The sequence below is a fragment of the Leptosomus discolor genome, chromosome 9, assembly GCF_034619465.1.
Source record: "Leptosomus discolor isolate bLepDis1 chromosome 9, bLepDis1.hap2, whole genome shotgun sequence".
Taxonomy (NCBI): domain Eukaryota; kingdom Metazoa; phylum Chordata; class Aves; order Leptosomiformes; family Leptosomidae; genus Leptosomus; species Leptosomus discolor.
Genome location: NC_141399.1, coordinates 27,334,246 through 27,353,540, shown reverse-complemented (window position 1 = coordinate 27,353,540; position 19,295 = coordinate 27,334,246). Strand labels below are relative to the sequence as shown.

Sequence of the window (19,295 nt, the reverse complement as noted above, 5' to 3'; positions counted from 1 at the left end):
AGGAAGGGGCCAATCAATTGTAAATATTTTCTACTAAAACAGTATAATGTTCTGCACACCGTAGCAATCATATATATGCTGAGGCACTATATAAGAGTCGATTGTATTGTAAATTTTAAGATTTTAAATATAGGGATTTTTAATAGTGTTTTATAGGAAATGCATACCTTGCTGCATGGATAGCTCATTAAGAACTACAATGTTACGCTCGGTGTCTCAAAGCTGTTACTAAAAAATTATTGTTAGCAATTATATTGCATGTATTAGTGTACACTTTCAATTTGCTTACAAATACCTAATTGGCCTTTAAGCATATGCTCTATACACACCCAGATGACTTTTTGGGTTTCAGCTTTGTCATTTGACACTGCCTACTGGCATATTAAATATTGAGGAAGAAGTAAACTTGACAAAAATTAAAATACTCAATTTGTAAAAGGAAAAAAAGATTTCAGCTTTTGAATGCCAATATTGTTGTTGGTACTTAAATTTCAAAACTGCTCCCCAAGCGTTTGAGTATTTATGACGTTGTCCAGTACATTGGCTCGATCCAACAGAAGCCAAGCACGTTATTAAATCAGGACCAAACCATTAAGGAGCGTGAAGACATGAGCGCCGTTCGGTAAGCTAAAAGAGGTTTAACTGTAGCATCTCTCTTCAGAATCGCCGCTCAACTGTGCAGTGAGCAGCTGCTGGCCCAGATGACTAGACAAGCTGAAAGTAAATTGTCAGTTTTATGTAAATTGGATTACTCAACCTGAAGCAGCGGAAACGGGATGTTAACATGGAAGTTCATCAGTAACTGCAGCCCTTCCTCTGGGGGCAAGGATGGTGTTTGAGTGAGACTAACATTCGGGGTGGCTGGAGGGGAAAGGCTGCTTCTTGAAAAGAGATGCTACAGTTTGGGTTCGTGGCAAAGCTGGCCTGGTGTTTTTACTCTTCAGATCCACGCAAAGGTGTGCATTTGCCTCGTGAAGGCTTTTAGCGTGCCTGTTTCAACAGGTGAGATAATTTTGTGTGGCATTGTTTGCGCAACTGGTATCTTGCTCAGGGTGGGAACCTTTGTAGCTAAATGTCTCCAAAAGAGGCGTTTATTGTTTTTTAAGCTGCACTGACTGGACGCCCTTTTTTGAATCCACTGTATATTTCAACATTTCGAACCATTACTAACTCGATATGTCTCGAGCTAGGACTTGTTGACTTCTACTGTAGTTTTTTCATGAAAGTTGAGAAGGCCTGGTTTACGGCCTTTTGTTTCTTCATGAGAAGGTGTGACACTGCCTAAATGTTTCTTACTGTGAAACACACGGAACGTGAGGCTGCAGTCAGGGTTGTTTCTGGTGTTTTGATAATGGCTTGCATGCTGCTTTCTAATTATCTGTTTGTCTGAGGAACGAGGTTATATCATTTCTTCCACTTGTGTTACTGTAGTGGTTAGTTTGATTCAAAGTATCTTGTGGGTTCTTTACCATGTGCAAAATATGTTCCTGCCATAAAACCAAAACCAAACAACCCCAAACCACAATTACAGGTGCAACTGCAGTTAATTTACTGGTATTCGAGAACCAGATCATTTCACACAGGATAAATACTCTTTTGTTGGTGCAGGTAACATATATAATGACCATGTCATCATGTATTTAAAATGAGATAATGTGAAGGTGAGTCTGTATTTACACTTTGTGTTTAAAAAATAACGTAAGTTTTAATTAGTTGGTTTTCATCATCTCTTTTAATGGGAAAAAAAAGAAATCTTCAGACATTTGTAACAGTTGGGGAAAACAGATTTAACTCTTGACCAGTTTTCAAAAACATTTCTTACTAACCAGCATTTTATATTTTTAATTTGCAATTAATTCTTATTCTCTTCTCTTGCATGGTATAAGCAGCTGAGAGCAATGCCTCAAATAACCAGAAATGACCTTTTGTTTGTTGATACAAATTGTATCTCTTTTTCTTGATTGTATAAAAACTGTGTATAAAAAAGATAATCTCTAGATTAACTTCAGTATTACATTTTCACCACAATGTTTGTGACACCGTGTGTCACAGGGAAGTAGCCCATGAGTAATTATGGATCTTTTTTATTTCAAATGGGCACTTGTAGTTTATAGACAAACAAGGACAACTTTTCAGAACCAGTTTATTACGTGCACAGATGCTGTGTGTACACCTCGAAGCATTATATACTTACCTTTAGTCTATTTATTAAGCAGATACATTCTTGCACTAAACTTTATGTAAAAACGTTGCCGTTAACTCATCTGCATGTGTTTAAAGTGTAACAATATAATTGCTATCGGCCCTGCTTTATTCCTAACAGATTAATTTATAAATTATTTAGGTATAAAATGAAGTTTATTGTGCACTCACATTTTCCATCTTGCATGGAATTAAATATTTGTATGTAGAAAAATGTTTGTTCTCTTTTTCTCCAGTCATGAAGATAAGCAATAGCTAAGAGAGGTTTAGTAGGTGCTTTGGATGTTTTCTAACACGGAAAAGCAAGCAGAAGTTTCTGTAGGAAGTGTTGGGTGGTTTACGGAGCTACTAGTTTTTGTAGGATTTGTCTAGTCACTTTAATTTTCACTAACTTTTGTCTTACCAATAGAATAATTCCTTTCTAAACAAGGGGAACGCTGTGCCAATACGCACCCAGCATACTATTTCCCTGAGGCACCTGGGAGGCAAATGGCCTTTTTCTACGACGCGATTCGCATCGATCGTGCGTAGTTAAGAGAATGGGCGCGGGAGCCTCGTGGAAATAATTTGCAGCTTTTGTGCTTGTTTAGTCCTCCTTGGAGGTCACGGAACTTTTGTATGTGATGTAGTCTTTCCTAATCAGCTCCGCTGAGTGGTAATTCAGTCGTCCACATCTGTTCTCAGATACGTTTACAAGCCAGTCCGAAACACTGACACATTCGTTAATCTTCAGCGCATAAGCTTAGATTTCTTCTGACATGGAAGAGTTGATCTTACTAACACCTGATCATAACTGTTTATATTGTAAATATAAGACTTCGTATAAATGCTCTTTTTGAGAGCATGGTATTTAAATGTTTTTTAAACTGTAAGAGAACAGTTCTAGAAACTATATTTTAATAATATCCACAAAATTACAATTCTAGATGAGGAGGAAAAAAAAAAGAAGTGGGAAGGTAAAATCCTGGCCTAGTGCAATCAGCAGGAGGTGAACAGTGGACTGTAGTGCTGTACTGGGGCCAGGGCATTCTCTGGGAGCTCAGATTTACTGATCTTTCATCTTTAGCTATATTACTTTCACAGCCTGTCACTTAAAGGGGTAAAACCTTAAATTCATGAATCAAAAATCAGATGCTTTGTGGGATGTCAGTCTGAGTTATTTAATGTTTTTTGTAAGAATTAAATGTCAGTGATATATTAAATTGTACGTACAGATGATTTCACTACTGTTAGTCCTGTTGTTGTCGTATTGAGCTGCAGTAGTTGGCTTTATTCATTTGTAGAATTAAACATTACTGTTTAATTGTTGTAAAATTTTATAAATCTCTTTGGGTTTTTTTGGTTGACCCAAATATAATGTAAGTCTTAATGACAAAATAAGTGAAAATGGATGTTAAACCAGTACGTGGTATTCGTAAATCTCTGTAGTGATCTAAGCGTGCACTGCGCTAGTTGCTGCTGCATGTACTTCACTCACTAGCATGAGCCTGTTCAGCTCTTGTAAAAATGCTTTACCTGTAAACTTGAAAACAGAAGGTGTGGGTAGGGTTGCTTAGAACAAGCAGAAGGATCCTCATTAAAAAAACCCACCCAAACCATCTATCTAGGTGAGTTCCCCTACATACTTCTAATGCCAGTTTGCCTCAAATAGTGCGTTTTGGCATTTTGAGATTCTTAATGATGAAGTCAGAACAGGGAAAGAACCTGCCCAAATAATTCAGTTAGAAAATGCTTGGTGACATGCAGGCTTACCTGTGATGTGTACCAAACCACAGGCAGGAACGCTTCAAGGGACGTGCTTGGACTATAGTGACTTTTAAAACTCCGTGCCGAAGAAAAGGAACGTGCATCATTTCTGTGAGGCTGTGCTCCACAGAGTTGAGCTGTTACTTTATCCTGACTTGCCAGAAGTTTACCCGAAGCACAAGTACTGCAGGACTCACAAGACTCAGATCATTAGATCTGTCACTATTATTTCTTTCTGTGGTTGGCGAGTGTTCAGTTTTAATGCTCCTCTCACGTACCCATAGCTTGTCTGTGTGACAGAGCCCTACTTAACTGTATATCTTGCAATATTTCAACTGGAAAAATAGAAGTGCACCATGACTTAACCTCTTCTCATGCCAGTGTTTGGTTAGCCTTTGAAGAGCCATTTTATACAGTAGCTATGATTTTGGTCAGTGGTATTTAAAGTTTGTACATGTATTAAAAGAACTGAGAGAAGAATGTAAAAGAGATACAGGCTATTGTTACCTGTTCCCCTCCCGCTCTGTGTAAAAGGTTTGCACAATTATTTAATAATATGAAATATGTTATACTTTATATATAAAAATTTGCTTATTTAATAAAACTGAGAGCCATTGGATCATTTGTTTCTAGCTTTTTAATTTGTAACCCTCTTCAGGCAACAGCCCCGAAAAGCTGTTTTGTCCAAAACAACTGTTGTAATCTGTCCAAATTATTTCTCAATATTTTTAGCTAATTTACTGAAAAATACCCAGATTCTGAAATCATACATAATGCTCAGACTTTCCACCTGTGCTTAAATCTGTGCAGGAACAGAACAGGACTTTCACTTTTCTATAAAAAGCAGAGGACTTGGGTCTTGCTGTCTTTGTCAATCTCCGTATTACACACATTTTCTTCTGCTATTTAAACATTTAATCATTTCCCTTACTATGGGAGAGGTGATACAATGTCATTTATTAGCACTGCTTTGATTCAAACTGCCTTAACTTGGTGCGGCGGGTAAAGCTAACGACAGGAAAATGATACATAGAGATCATCTCTGCCTGGATTTGCCTGAACTTCCCACTCACTGTCACTGTGCTTGCTCTCACACTGGGCAGGAATTGGGCGATTCAGAAGACAGCACAAACCCAATCAAAACCAGTAAAATGCCTGTATTATAAAGTTGCTTTTTCCTAACCCCGGGCCCTTGGTGCTCAATTTACATCCTCAAGAACACCACTCCTGAAGACAAGTATTAACTAGATTCTGCGGCACGTTCTTACTGTCCCAGTTTTCTCCCCAAAACTGCAACCCCTGGGTAGAGCTGAAGTCAGGGTCGCTGCTGTGGGAATGACAAAACAGAGCTTTAAAGACTTGAAGAGCCAGGTGCAAACTCTCCTACTAAGGTTCCACTGCTCTGTCCAGTTACTTACGTTGAAAAATGTAAGAAGTGGAAAAAGCCAAATGGGGGTCACAGGCCACAAAAGCAGTGGACGGAAGCCTGAACTTCCTCAGCCATTCCTATTTGCATGATTTATTCCACATAGTCCAGCTTCTATCTCTACTTCTTTCCATAGCTTCCCTTTGGAGATGTTTGGAGTGAAAACCTGTCTGGAGGGATTAATTCACCAGGAGAAAGGAGTTCTGCCCAATGCAAAGGGAAAAACAAGTAATTTAGGAATACGGCAATGTTGCCTTTCCTACCCCCACTCAGAATATGCTCCTAGCAAAGACAGTTGTTAGCACGTTGAAAACAAATTTTACCAAGTAAACTCTTACCAAAGGGGGAAAAAATTGTATGTAGCACAGTATTTTGCTGGCATCGCCCCCTCCTTTTTGAGCTGTTACGTTTGCATAGACAGACCTCAGAAGCACCAAATACAATACTTAAAAATAATTTCATACGCTACCAAATACAGTAATAAAAGAGCAAATCCTCCTCGCTCAACACTTCCTAAATAAGCCTGGGCAACTACTGCGTAAAAGGAGAAATTCCTCAAAATACTAGAAAGGGGAAGGGCTTATATGAAAAATCCCTCCTAACAGAAAGTGACATTGGTTTCCTTTTGCATGAGCGCTGCGTGTTTTCAGGGAATGAAATGTACTGGGTGTCTTCCATTTTAAACCACTTCTGTCTGTGTGGGAAGGAGTCACTGCCGTTAGAACAACGTGCTAACACTTAATGACGGACACGTACCTAAGCCCGTACTTGAGAGCCAGCCCAAAGCATCCGTGAAGCTGCTGTTCCAAACCTGCAGTTCAGTCCTACCCACCACACTGCCAAAGCTCCACATCCCTCCCTGTATCTCCTTCTACAGAACATTAGAAGTAACGTTCGCCATGGCTCTAAGGAGCTGAGGAGATGCCGTTTCACCATGCTGCACTGACAGGTTCCTGCTTCTGTTTAGCTGGTAAATGCTGCAGATTATTAGACCGACTCCGAGAAAGATTCTTACCCTCTGGCAGACACCCTCCAACTAATTCTTACTGAGCAGCCCTGCAATAAAGATAAAGTCCTTTTTTTTGACAGGTAATTGCAGAAGCCTCCCAAGTTCCAAGAACCTTTCATACAGGTAAACAAAACAGAGTTTCAGAAAAACGAGCTGCAAATCCTTTTTTTCAACAAGGTACTCGAGTCTATTTCTGCAGCAATCACACTAGCTCTCAGCAAAGACCATAGTGTTAGTATCTCAGCCTCAGCAAAATCATGAACAGAAATAACATCAAGCAGAAAACTTTTAAAAAGAGACGGCAGTGGCCTCAAGACTATGCGTTGAAAAAATGGTGAGAAAATAAAATTTCAAAGATACCTACGCATCGCAGTGCACTCAGCCATGCTATTGCTAGGCTTGGTCGCTGAAGCTTCGTGCGAAATCCCAGCTAGATGAAAATCGTAGCACCATCTTACCCTGGCAAAAATTGGGAAAAATCATACAGGACAATATTACCGTCAGTGAAACAGGAAGGACTGAACAGCCTGGCTAACGAGGACCAGAGGACATCTCCCAGCACACAAGCAAAAAAGGAAAAACGGGATCCAGAAAGGAGGTTTGCCGTCAGCCAGTTTTGTTTATTAACCATGAAAAAACATTACGGAATGATACAGGATTTTGAAGTACTCTTAACTGTATTTTGAAAACATCAACTAGAGCTAGAAGTTCATGACAGTGGTTAAGCAAGACAATGCTTACTACACATGGAACTTAAAACACACCACTTTTATAAAATATTCATTTTACATGGTAAAAATCAGTAAATCTTCACCAGAAAAAAAAAAAAAAAAAAAGGATGTCTTGGAGTAGCTATTTCCCCATCACCGTTACTAGTTCTTCCATACCACTTATTTTGTGCAATACTGAAAGCTGCAGAGCACTATGCTGTCTTAGAAAAGCTGAAGGCCACTTTTTATTTTATGGAAGTCATTCTGGGTCCATAACAATCCTCCTGTCACAGGAATATTCAGTTCTGCAGAGCTGTGAGAGGAAAAGAAATAAAAGAAATAATCACTGAACTGATTCAGAAGCTCACATCACCAAAGTAATTTTGATAGCACTTTAAACTTGTTAAGTTTTATTTCCAAAACAAAATAGTTTCTCACTTTTAGCTCTGAACATTCAGCAGCCGGAACGTCCTTGGTTTTTAATCAGTTCGTCCAAGAGAGGCAACAGTCCCGAAGTGCCAAAGGTACCAAAGTACAAACCAAAGAAGTTACCCGTTACTAACAAGCATGAGGGAGACACGACTTCAGAAATACCCACACAATGGTTTTCATCTGAACCTTCGTCTGCCCCCTGCAGCTCAGAACATGAGTGCTACAGTGCCTACCCATCCTGCAGGCAGGAACTAGCCGTTCCTGGGGCTTTACGAAGGAGCCACAGAAACTATTGCATTTACAGAGACTTTAAAGGAAGCTGCTGTTTGGTGACACCCGCAGCAGGCCGAGTAGCTTCTAACTCTAGGAAGTGGCTCACTCCAACTGGCATAAAATCCCTTTTCATTGCAGAAGTTACCTAGTCAGGGCAGAGTCCCAGGAGATCCCTGTTTTACTATGTGAAGGAACTTCAGTCACTGCCATGTTGTTAAGCAGGCCAGGCAAGGGTTTGCTTTATCGTCTTCATTCGTTTTATTGGAACGGTGAAGGTGAAAGCTAAATTTTATAAATCAAACAAATCTTTAAAGGATCCACTTAAAACCTGGTGTCTGACATTGTGAAGCAGAACAAGGGAAAATCTGTTTGTCTTGTGCAGGTTTTTTACTTTCTCTATTCCTTATGCCCAAGGACAGCTCAGGCACTCCTAGGTACAACCTAGCATCTTCCATGGTAAGAATACATTCCCTGCCTGCTCATCATCTTTCCCCTGCAGCACACACTAATCATCCCTCTCACCTACCTGCTTATGCCTGTCATCCTGAGGACAACAAAATCCAGTCATTATCTGTGACCGTTAAATGATGAATCCCATTTTTAAATGCCAGTGCAACCCCTACAGCAATTGCACGTCAGCAACATCACCCTCGGAAAACTCTCTAAGTGGTCATAATTTGCCAAATTTGTCCCTGCTGTTGCTGTTGAAAGAAGAAGGGTTAACAGCCACAAACATTGCAGGTGTCACAACTAGGGGTGGGCTTGTGCAGTTGATGAATGGAGGGGCCGGGGTGTCAGACCTTGGTGGCACCAAACTAATCTCAAAGACAACAGGAGTATCGAGATAACAGAATGTCAAAATGTCAGGTGTCACCCGTAAAGTTAGGAGTGACATCATTTACTTTACTGCAGTTTCTTCTTTGTTGTTATTTGGTATCTAAGACAATGCTTCTTTCCCAACAGGGGTGCTAGCTTTGCGGAGTTACCACTGCGTACCCTTTTCTGCGCAGAACTGGAATTAAACAAGTATCTTGACTCCCTGTGGTTTTCAGCTCTTTGCACACTGGGTAAAAACCCCTGATTTTTGGAACAACGCTGTCAAGTAAAACTGACACTGGCAGTAAGCAAAAAAGCACATATGTTTATCACAAAACCCAAAATGTCTGCCTGAGAATGACAGCAGCTATGCAAAGCTTTGGAAGTTGCCACAGCAACACTAAACACAAGTTTTGACAACACACATACACAGCCTTTCAAAAATGAGGGGAAAGAAAGAAAGAAAGAAAAAGACTTATCTGTTTCTTTTGCAGGCTATAAGATTCAAATACTCTTAGATGAACAGAAGTTTCAGAAGAATGAAATCAAATCCACAACCTAAACACTCCCATGTATTGTGCTCTGAGTAGCCAGAACTGGATGCTTCAGAAGACAGCACGAAACCAAACAGAAACAATAAAATATATGTATCACAAAGTTGCTTTTCCCTATCCCAGACTCTTTGTGGTTAATTTATATGTCCTCAAATACACTACTCCTGAAAACAAGTACTAACTAGATTCCACAGAAAAGTCTGTTCCTATGAACACCTCAAATTACTTTTCGTTTTGGACAGAAGTGGTTACATGTGGAGGCTTCTTTTCAGTTAGCTTTTAGGTGATTACTAAAACTACTTCAGCATTTTATTGCTTTTATCGGTTTTCATTGAAAATGTAGGAAGAGAAATGAGGAGAGGTATTGTCATAGAACCATTGAGGTTGGAAGAAATCTCTTAAGATTTCTTAAGACTGGTCATCCTAATCCCCTTTGCAACAGACAAATAATTTCCAGGACTTTATCTTCCACTTTATCTTGAAGCTGCCTCCATATTCTCTTTATTCCCCTGCTATCTTCTCGGATTCTCCTTCTGTCACTTCCTAATAAATCCAGGAACTCTCTTCCTCCTCAGGAAGGGGTGAATCTTTCTCCAAAGAGAAAAAAAACCCCAAGGTTAATACTTGCTCCCATTCAAGCAAGGGCCCAGCAGCTCTGTTCTGGTAGCGCAACTCAGCTTTTGCAGTGCACCACAACATACGCGCTCAAAAAGACTGTGTATTAAGTCAGAACAGTGTAGGTAAAATACTTGCTGTGGGCTCAAACGAATGCGGATGTTAGAGAATGTTTTGAGCCTAATCTCAGTTTGTTTGCTAGTTTAGGGACAGACAGAGCTTAATGTCAAACCCAAATCTTTCTCACTCAATACAAGACAACCCAGGGCAGATAGAGCTGAGGTAGGATACACATCAGCAGAAGTGATAAGGAGGAATGAACCTTTTTACTCCCTCCCTCCCTCCAATTCTTCTAGTATAAAATTCACCTAGACTGCCACGTTAATTCCTCCCAGCATCAATCAGACTCTCTGCTCTGGCAAAGGGTGCCTCTGTTTCCAGCATGCCAAAGCAGAGTAGAGCCAGCTCCCTGCTCTGCGGGTGCAATCACACTTTTCTTGAAATGAGCACAGGTTCTAGGTCTTTCAGATTCTGTTGTAAATACTCCAGCCCAATCTCCATCCCCACATCTCTGGCAACAAGGGAACAGAGGTTTGTCATGAGAAACTGTTTGTCGTCTCTCCCTGCTCCTGTTCATGCCCAAATACAGTATGAGGAAACACACCTCCAGCCGTCAAACTGTTCTCCTTTCCCACAGGTTTGCTTTTTCTCCAATATCAAAAGCAGTTAACAACAATACATTAAAATTAATCCACCTTCTGGATTTGCCAGTGGGTTTTTACTCTTTTTCCTGTCTTTTAGGATAGAAAACGACTTTGAAGCAGTACTGGCTTGTATGGTTTTACAGACATGGCATCACTGGTGCCTCAAGGCACTTCAGTACCTTTGTGCCATAAATACACACAGCTAGAAGCCAAGGAAGTACAAACAGGAAGCATGGTATGACTTGAAGCAAAGCCTCAAGTTCTTTTGAGGCACCTTCTGGACAACAAGGTCTTTTAACTTACACAAGAATCTTGTCATTGCCATTATTTAAAATGAAGTCTCTTCCAAGATAACAGCAGCAAATTCTGATTAAAGCATGTTTCAAGACAATTTACAAAATCCTAGAAGCAATTAATTATAAACCTCTATGAAAATTTCACCATGGAATATACACTGAAGTTGTTTCATATTAAAGTATGATGAAAAGGCATGCAGCAATCCACGCAGAAGACTGTTTTCAAGATAATACGAAAAAAAAACAGCCCGCAGTGAGTAGAAATTGGTAAGACCTTTACTATTTCAAGTTTCCAGGATACTACTTTTCCAGCATACTTCTGCTACGCTTGTCTTAGCTGCTACCATGTTCCACCCAAGAAGTGGCTGAACTTTTGGGTTGGCAAGATGATTCCTTACGCACCTGCTTCGTAAATGGCTTTGGTTTCTCTGCAGTAAGAGTTCAAGAAGTACAAGTAATTCTACGCTACACAGAACAGGCAACATACTCTGTGCAGGTCTGCAACGCAGCAGTCAGTGGGGACTCGTTCTGCTTCTGTAACATAACCATGAGGCACTGCACTGCAGCACTAATCAGCTCTTACGAGATTTCTTCCAGAAACCAGCTACATCGTGTACATCACTTTCCCTCTCCTTTTATTTCCATGGTACAAGGAGAGAACAGGATACTGTAGGTAAAAAGTGCACGATACCCTCAACCTTAACCGCACAGTATTTACTGGTGGCTCAGGCTTCCCCTCCCTTTTTTCAAGGTAGGTTCTAAACCACCTCGTGTAACTGGTTTCACTGATGGGTAGCTCCACGGCAACTCTAAAACTAGACCAACTCTACAGCCACGCATTTCTTTTAGACCTGCATGTTGCAGGTGGTTTATGACCAAGTACAAATCTGACTTTCCAATGCTTTTTACAGCGTGAAGGGGAGAAAAATACTCCTGACAATTTTGTTCTGAGAAAAGAGGCCTTTTAAAAAACCAGCCACGCGTATTTCCATGACTATTAACAATCAGGGAGAAGGGAGGATGAATGCATCCTAGGAGATCTTCCAGAGCCTGCATCATGCTGGTAGGGTCCAGATTTAGCTGCACATCAGTTCCAGTATGTAAAAGTGTTTGCACTAACCAAGATCAAATGTCCGAGTTGCCTGTCTCCAACTCTGTTCAAAACCAGATGTGTCAGTAAGCACACAAGCACAGAACAGAAGAGCGGTGTTCCCAATTACCCACCACCTGCCAGCAGTTTGTGAACCTGAAACTGGCTGAGCCAAAGGTCAACCTTGTGTTTAGATGTACTTGTTGATGTGTGGGTGTTTGTTTTTTGTTTGGGTTTTTTTCTTAAGATCCTTCAAATATGTCCTTCTGCAGACTATTCAAGCAAGAATCTCAAAGCACCTTCACAGACATCATAACTCCCAGAACCACTGTTCCAGCTTCCACATTAATGACACCATGATGCTTTGCTCTTGAAGCACAATAAGGAAAGCAAGTTTTGGTAAAATGGAAATCTTACCCACTTTGGACATTTAATGGATTTGCAAAAATCTCAACAAGCTTTATCTCCCAATACTCCTTCCTACTACCCTTATATGCCTTCCAAATCCAAAGAATTAGATCACATTTATTCTGAAGTCACAAGAGGTGATATTAAGTCAGAGATAGACTGGAAGTTTTACCAAGTCATCATTTAATTGTAACACTCAACTACTGCTTGCCAGTGCCGTAAAACTGTTGAGACTTGAACTGCTTCACATGACCCACTGCAACAACCGAGCATCACAAAAGCAGCTACAAGTGTTGAAGTTCGAAACGAAGGAGAAAAGAACATAACACTGAAGGTGCAGCGGGACCAGGTGCACCCAGGAACTATGATGGAACTCTCTAAACTATGGTGGAACTCTCTAAACTATGGTGGAACTCTCTAAACTATGGTGGAACTCTAAAGACAAGGTCTTTTTCGTGTTGGAACACAACCAAAATACACTGGAAACACTATCTAGAAAACATCTCCAGGTCAGCTGCCAGCATCCACAGCTAAGCCTTTCTTACGAAGGGCTGACAAGCAAAACTTCTAACAGTAGCAGGAAGAAAGATTTAGTGGGGATTCAATGAAAGCACCCAAAAACAAAGTAAAAGCAATGAGAATACAGTTAATTACCTTGCTGGTAACAAAGCAATAGGAACGACAAGGTGTTTTGCCAGCTGCAGGAGCAGCTAGCAGTATACTGATGGCACAGACTTTTGAGGAATTTGCAACACAGAAGAATGTTGTCATGGTGATAAATCTCAATTCTTCACCTTCCCTGTGACAGTTCAGCAGCATATTGCCACTGTTGGCATTTGTATTCAACAAAACAAATAACTATGTGCTCACTTTTACCACAGATGCTAGAAGCTGCAGCAGAATGACCACTGGTATGGTGAGGGAAAATGAGGCAAAGCAGCTGGGGCTGGGAGACCAACAAAAGAACAAGAACAACCAGACATCTCTCCAACCACCTGCAACTAGAGGATTAGAGGTAAAAGCAACAGGCACAGATTACCAAAGATCCCAAGTAACTGATCTTATCACATTATGTGTGGAATAAAAGCAGCAAGGATAAAATACTGGTAAGCACATCAGCTGCAAAAATTGTGCAGCACCATAGCAATAGTTTCTGCTTGCTGTTTTCTCTTGGACTGGTTTCTAGAATAATTTCTAGGAATTAAAAATCACTTAGTGCTTCCAAGCTCTACTCTACAAGCAAAGGAATTCCTCTAGATATAAACTTTGTGTCATACCACTGATGGAGACGTTAAAGGAGCTAGAACTTGGCCATACTAAAGCGTGCTGTCTGAAAAATCAGGCCTGGGCTGACAAAAGAACAGACTAGTCCCAGGGAGGTTGACCAAGAGGAGGACAGAGAAGAATTGAAACCTTGCTCTTTGGAAGTTTTCGAACTGGGAGCTAAGCTGAAGACAACTCTGAACATGTGAAAATATGAGTATGTGTAAGAGCTCTTCCCAATGCAACACCCCAGGCTGCAAGACTGTCACTGTTACTTATATTCTGAAGCGTTCTTTAGGTTAAAATACATATAAGCCCATCTCCTATGGTGCATGTAACGAAACTGATTTGACAGCTTACAGCATTCAAGTTGTCTTCAAAAGGTGAAATAATGACCCTATTAAAATGTCTTCGATGGGATGGTTTAACTGGATAAGCTTCATTTAGTAACAGAGATGATCTAACTAAAGCCTTACAGAATGCTACCATTATTTCCATGGCAACCTGTGTTTCTTCACTGAGGTCAGATCTGCAGCTTAAATTACTAGCTGCAGCTCTGAAAAGGTCACTGGGCAATGCCAACATGCTGTGGCTGAGGACCAGAGCCCCAGTTAAGAAAAATGAGTTTTCAAGCGTTCTGAGGCTGTGCTAGTAACTTCCAAGCTACCAAACAGCAGTATCTCAATAATCCTTGCAATGGTTTCTTTTGGAAAGAGTGAGGATGGTAACATTAAAAGCTGGGTTCCTCAAAAGATACCATGGAAATCACATTTTTGATTGCCAGTTACGCCGCTGCATTTGACTTTCAGATAGTGCAAAAGACCCAAGGAGTATAAATCAAAAGTACATTCCCAGAAGGGAATGAGAACAGCAGCAGATACAAATAGCAGCTCTCAGACCTGATGACAGGGAAAGATGAAGGAGACAAATACAGAGAGGTAAGTGTTAAGTATATCCTTTCAGCTCCGAAGGATGACTGTTAGGGCTTCATGAAGTAACTTCCTATGACACTGGTGAGTTGTCACAGCAATATAGGTAGCAGTAACTTCTGTCTGACTGTGTCCATCAACACTGCAAGCATCCTGTCACACTAATGCAGTACAAACAAGCAGGACGAGTTGCCTGCTGCAGTGGGGGAGGGTGAGGAGAAGACAGTTTGTCTCATGCTGGGTTAACCATGGGATGAATAACTGGGAATGCAGCAACATAGATCTTACTCGAGAAGCGTACTATAGTCTCCATTCCACACAGAAAAGGGACACGTTTGGACTCACTGATGTGAAACTCCACATATTCACCATTCCAGTTATGCACAGCCAATCCCTTCCTCAGGCGTTACAAAAGTAATCTGCAGTCAACCACCTCCTGTGGCTACCTTCTCACCACATCCTCAGACTTTCCAACCAACGCACCTCAATGTGCTTCAGCAAACCACCGTGCATTTTCGAGTGACTCCTCCTTCCTGTACCAGATTAGCTAGTCTGGGAAAACTGACATTGGGGAGGCTAAATGACTTCCAAGGCTTCTAGTGCTCAATGCTTTAATTGCAAGGCCACAGTTCTTCCCATTCTTCCTAGTGTATCACCAGGCACATTCTGCACCAGCTCTCAGTAGCTTGTTTTAAAAATGCTGCACTTCCAGACTAGTAACGCTAAGGGATCAGCAGACTGTATCTTACAGCATCAGACAACACTGACAGTTGTCAGCACAGTCTGAGGAGCAGACTGTACACTATCACACCAGCTCTGCAAAGGTCCTTCCAAACACACACACTTCTTGAAAAATCCATGAGAAACACAGTTAGTAGACATTAGAGATAGTAGCAGTTACTTGGGTTCAAACTATTCAGTCAAACAGAATTAAAAAGGAAATCTCATCTGTAACTTTTCACATCATACAGTACAAGGCACAGAGACACAAATGCACTTCATGGTTCAGGGGATCCTGCCCACACCATTACTCACTTTGTATTGGGAGACCTCCACTCATCTCTCACTGGCTGATCAAGCAGGGACATCATGGAATAATTATCCAACATGAGACCATCAGGGTCATCTGTCTGACCTGGGAGTTTCCCAAGAGGAAAGTCTTTCCATCGTACTTCATCTGGATAAAAACAGTACATAAACAACAAGTCTGAGCTCCCCAGATTGATTTTCAAAGAACAAGATCTCCCCCAAGTCCACAAATACCGTCTCACACAACTCAGACATTTGGCAAAAATGAACAATCTCAGGTACTCAACAAAAATAAAGTTTGAACTATAACTCTAACTAATTTTATTTCTATCTCCTTTATATTATATCTATCTTTACTATCTCCTCCAGAGAATGTCACTGTAGTATGTGGGACAACTGAGACACATCTGGAGTCATGTAGCATCAAGCAGTTATGAGCGCAGTTTGTCCAAACCACTGCGAGACAATGTCCATTAAAAGAAACCCCACAGTATTCTAGAGCAACCCTTTGTATTTACCTTCCTCTTTTAAGCATACTACCGTTTGAAACAAACACATTGGCTTACATACGTTAATTTTTTTAAATTACTCTGCATACTTCTGTAAATAGAAAGAGCCATTTGTACACATATGAAGATACAAAACAGCATCTTTGCATCCAGTAGCTCATTCCTCCAGCGAGACTAAGCATCATCTTTTTAACGACTCGCTGAGATTTGCCAACTGCACAGCAACAGTGACTAAAGAAGAACTGAAGCCAAAAAAGCAGATGAGTGTAAGGCTGGGGAAGCATAGTTAACCAATAAAACAATTCCGGACAGACAGGTGGGATGAGATGGCAAAGAAAAAGAATATCTGGGAAATTCTGCTATTTGTTTTCACAAGCACGTATTGCTGTTTCCTCTCCGTGACTTCACATTTGTTAAATTTGGCTTCCAATGGGGGACAGAAACTGCACAACGGGAAACGATCCATCACAACTGACAACATCAGTGAGTCTGTTCCTTTACATTGAGGTGTCAAAATTTCAAAGGTAGCTCCCAATAGGGAAACCCCCCTTGAAATTTCATTCTGATTTCATACCTAACTAAATGAAAGATACAAATTATTATGTGTCATTGTTTTGACAATAAGATTTCTTAAGCCTATGTGCCTTCTCGATACCAGAACATTTACTTTTGGAATGCTTACTAGCAGCTCAGCAAAGATCAACAGACAGAAGCCTTCAGAAGGTAAGGCACTGCACTCCAGAGAGCCAGCAATAATTACACAGACTATTTGAGACTCCTGCTAATCACATAAAACTTGGCCATTTCCTTCTCTTTGCCCGAAATTGATTTGTTTTGTGTACCTGATATTTGCTTGAAATCCCAAGCATTGCCCTAGAGAACCTGAAGATCTATTTGGTTTTCCCTTTATATCATTCTAGGGTATTTAATAGAACACAAAATCTTCACATAGGATAGTGCTTTGTAAGTGTTAAGATTTTACAATTAAAAAAGGGGCAGAAATAGCATTTGGTGACATCCAACACACCTGTAAGGCAAATTACCATTATATATATATATATAAAATTATATATTTATATTATATATATAAACAGGCTAAGCCCTCTCTTTGGGGAACAACCTAGTAAACAGTTGACAATACCGTATGTTGTCATAGGTTTGTGCATACCTAATGGCTATAATTTCAAATTGTTTAAAGATGGTAACTACACAGATGTTATTCAAACAGAAATTAAGTTTACCCATGAACAACTACATAAACAGAATCTTCACAAAAATCAGGTGGTTCAGGACACAATGTGTGTTCCTTCAGTGAAAACTTTGCTTGATTTGAACCAAAGTCACTGAAGCAGAGGGCAATTTTGCTTCTGTTCTCAAAATGCTCAGCTCTAACAAGCTGTTCACAACAGCACAACTAAGCCAAGCTGCTTGGGCAGCTCTCTTTTTTTTGTTTGGTTTTGGTTTTTTGTGGGTTTTTTTTTGTTTGGGTTTTTTTGTTTGACTTGGGAAAATTTCCCTGTGAGTGGGGTACGAAAAATTCATTGTCTTCTAATGGCTGCTTTTCTTCTTCTTCCTTTAAATCTCATTTTGCCTCCAACTCCTTTCCACCAACCTTCTCCTCCTGTCTCCAAGTCCGTCCATAAATCACTCATCCAAAAACCTTCTTAGCTATAGAATGCTCCAGCCCAACAAGAAAGTACAGCTACCATAACAAAGCTAACAAAACACTGGATATGCTGTTTATTCCCTCTAAACACTTGCCTTGCTCCTTTCTTTTGCTTGCCACCATGTCACAACAGCAATTTTCCTGGAGCATGGAACTCAATAAGCACATGACATCTAAACCTGAGGAGGAACTTCTTTACTTTGAGGGTGGCAAAGCACTGGAACAGGCTGCCCAGAGAGGTTGTGGAGCCTCCTTCTCTGGAGACATTCAAAACCTGCCTGGACACGTTCCAGTGTGACCTACTCCAGGTGATCCTGCTCCGGCAGGGGGGTTGGGCTAGATGATCTCCAGAGGTCCCTTCCAACCCCTAACATTCTGTGATTCTGTGACTGGTGCTTTCCAGCACAGCCAAACTGTGCTGTCAAATACCCTCAAGTCTGACAAACGGAAGTCCGAGAAATATCCATGTTTTCTTTGCCATTCATAGCTGGCAGATATGCTTCCCCATCAATTGGATACACTGACATCTTAGACAGTTTGGAAAACCCTGATAAAAAATTTAGTGAGGCAGTAACATGTTGCTAGGAAAAACTCTCACAGTATTTTAAGAGCTTGAGAGAGATGACTCCTGCCCATAAACAGGAGACTGGGAAAAAAAAGTCTTCAGTGATTTGGCATTTAGATGACCTTGAAGCACACTTCAATTCAGGCCAGGCCCAGAGGGCTGAGATGCCACTGCACTTCAATTAACATTTGCCAGTGATGAAGACTGTCTTACAAAGTCATTTTTTACCTGCTGTGATCTGCCAGGCGGACCCTTGCAGTGCCACCCTTTTCTCAGCAATAGCCACCATGTTACCAGAATGAGCAAGTCCTTCCAAAGGATTTGCTTCAGTTACCATCTCTTCTTCCTCCTCCTCCACCTCCTCGACACCATCATCTCTCTCCAGCACATCTTCTTGTTCCTCTGTAGAGAGAGTCTGTCCTTGATTTTTAACCTGATTTTCTTGCCTGGCCCTCCACTGTAAGCTCTCTATAGTGTAAATTGGCTGTTCACTGCAGTCTGAAGAGAGGCCTGGACTGGACAAAGGGCCGCCTCCTTCCGTGTAAACAGAAGCGAGATAGAGAAGGTTCTTCCGTGAAGAACGTGGCAAGCGAGGTCTCATGATTGTGAGGATCCTAGAAAGAAAAAGGGCAATGTAAAACTCTTAAAAGCACAAAACATTCCAGATGAAGGTTTATCAAGCTGAGCAGCCTTTTAAGTGTGAGTTTCCTCCAGGACGGCTTGCTCATGTATCCTCTAACAGGCAGATCTGATCGTTCCCTATTGGGTGGATGTTGGAACTCTCTCTTTGTGACTAAAACTAAGGACATGGGATACTTCTAAGTGAATTCCTGCTTTGCTGTTTTCATGTGAAAAAGTTACCACTGTGCTGAATTCATATCACCTGTATAAGCAGTCACATCTCTGCTACCAAGTCACTTTTCTTCTGACCACGTTGCTGCTTTAATACCTCCCCAGATAATCTCTGCTTTCATCTTGAAGTTGCAATCCTTTTAAGTTCTCCTTCTCTTTGTAGAGATGAGCAGCAACAAGCAGGGCTTTATATGCACCTGA

General features: G+C 40.8%; 1 protein-coding gene across 1 annotated transcript in view; it reads right to left on the bottom strand.

Annotated features, from left to right (window-relative positions):
• Window positions 1-7,208: 7,208 nt before the first annotated feature.
• The window catches only part of LAS1L (LAS1 like ribosome biogenesis factor), a 32,856-nt gene continuing 20,769 nt past the window's right edge, over window positions 7,209-19,295 (bottom strand). Inside the window, exons 11-13 of the mRNA XM_086469860.1 lie at window positions 18,471-18,856; window positions 15,509-15,650; window positions 7,209-7,406 (exon numbers count right to left, since the gene is read on the bottom strand). Of these exons, the coding sequence (XP_086325986.1) occupies window positions 7,316-7,406; window positions 15,509-15,650; window positions 18,471-18,856 (619 nt within the window). The 3' untranslated portion in view covers window positions 7,209-7,315. The remainder of the gene's footprint in view (window positions 7,407-15,508; window positions 15,651-18,470; window positions 18,857-19,295) is intronic.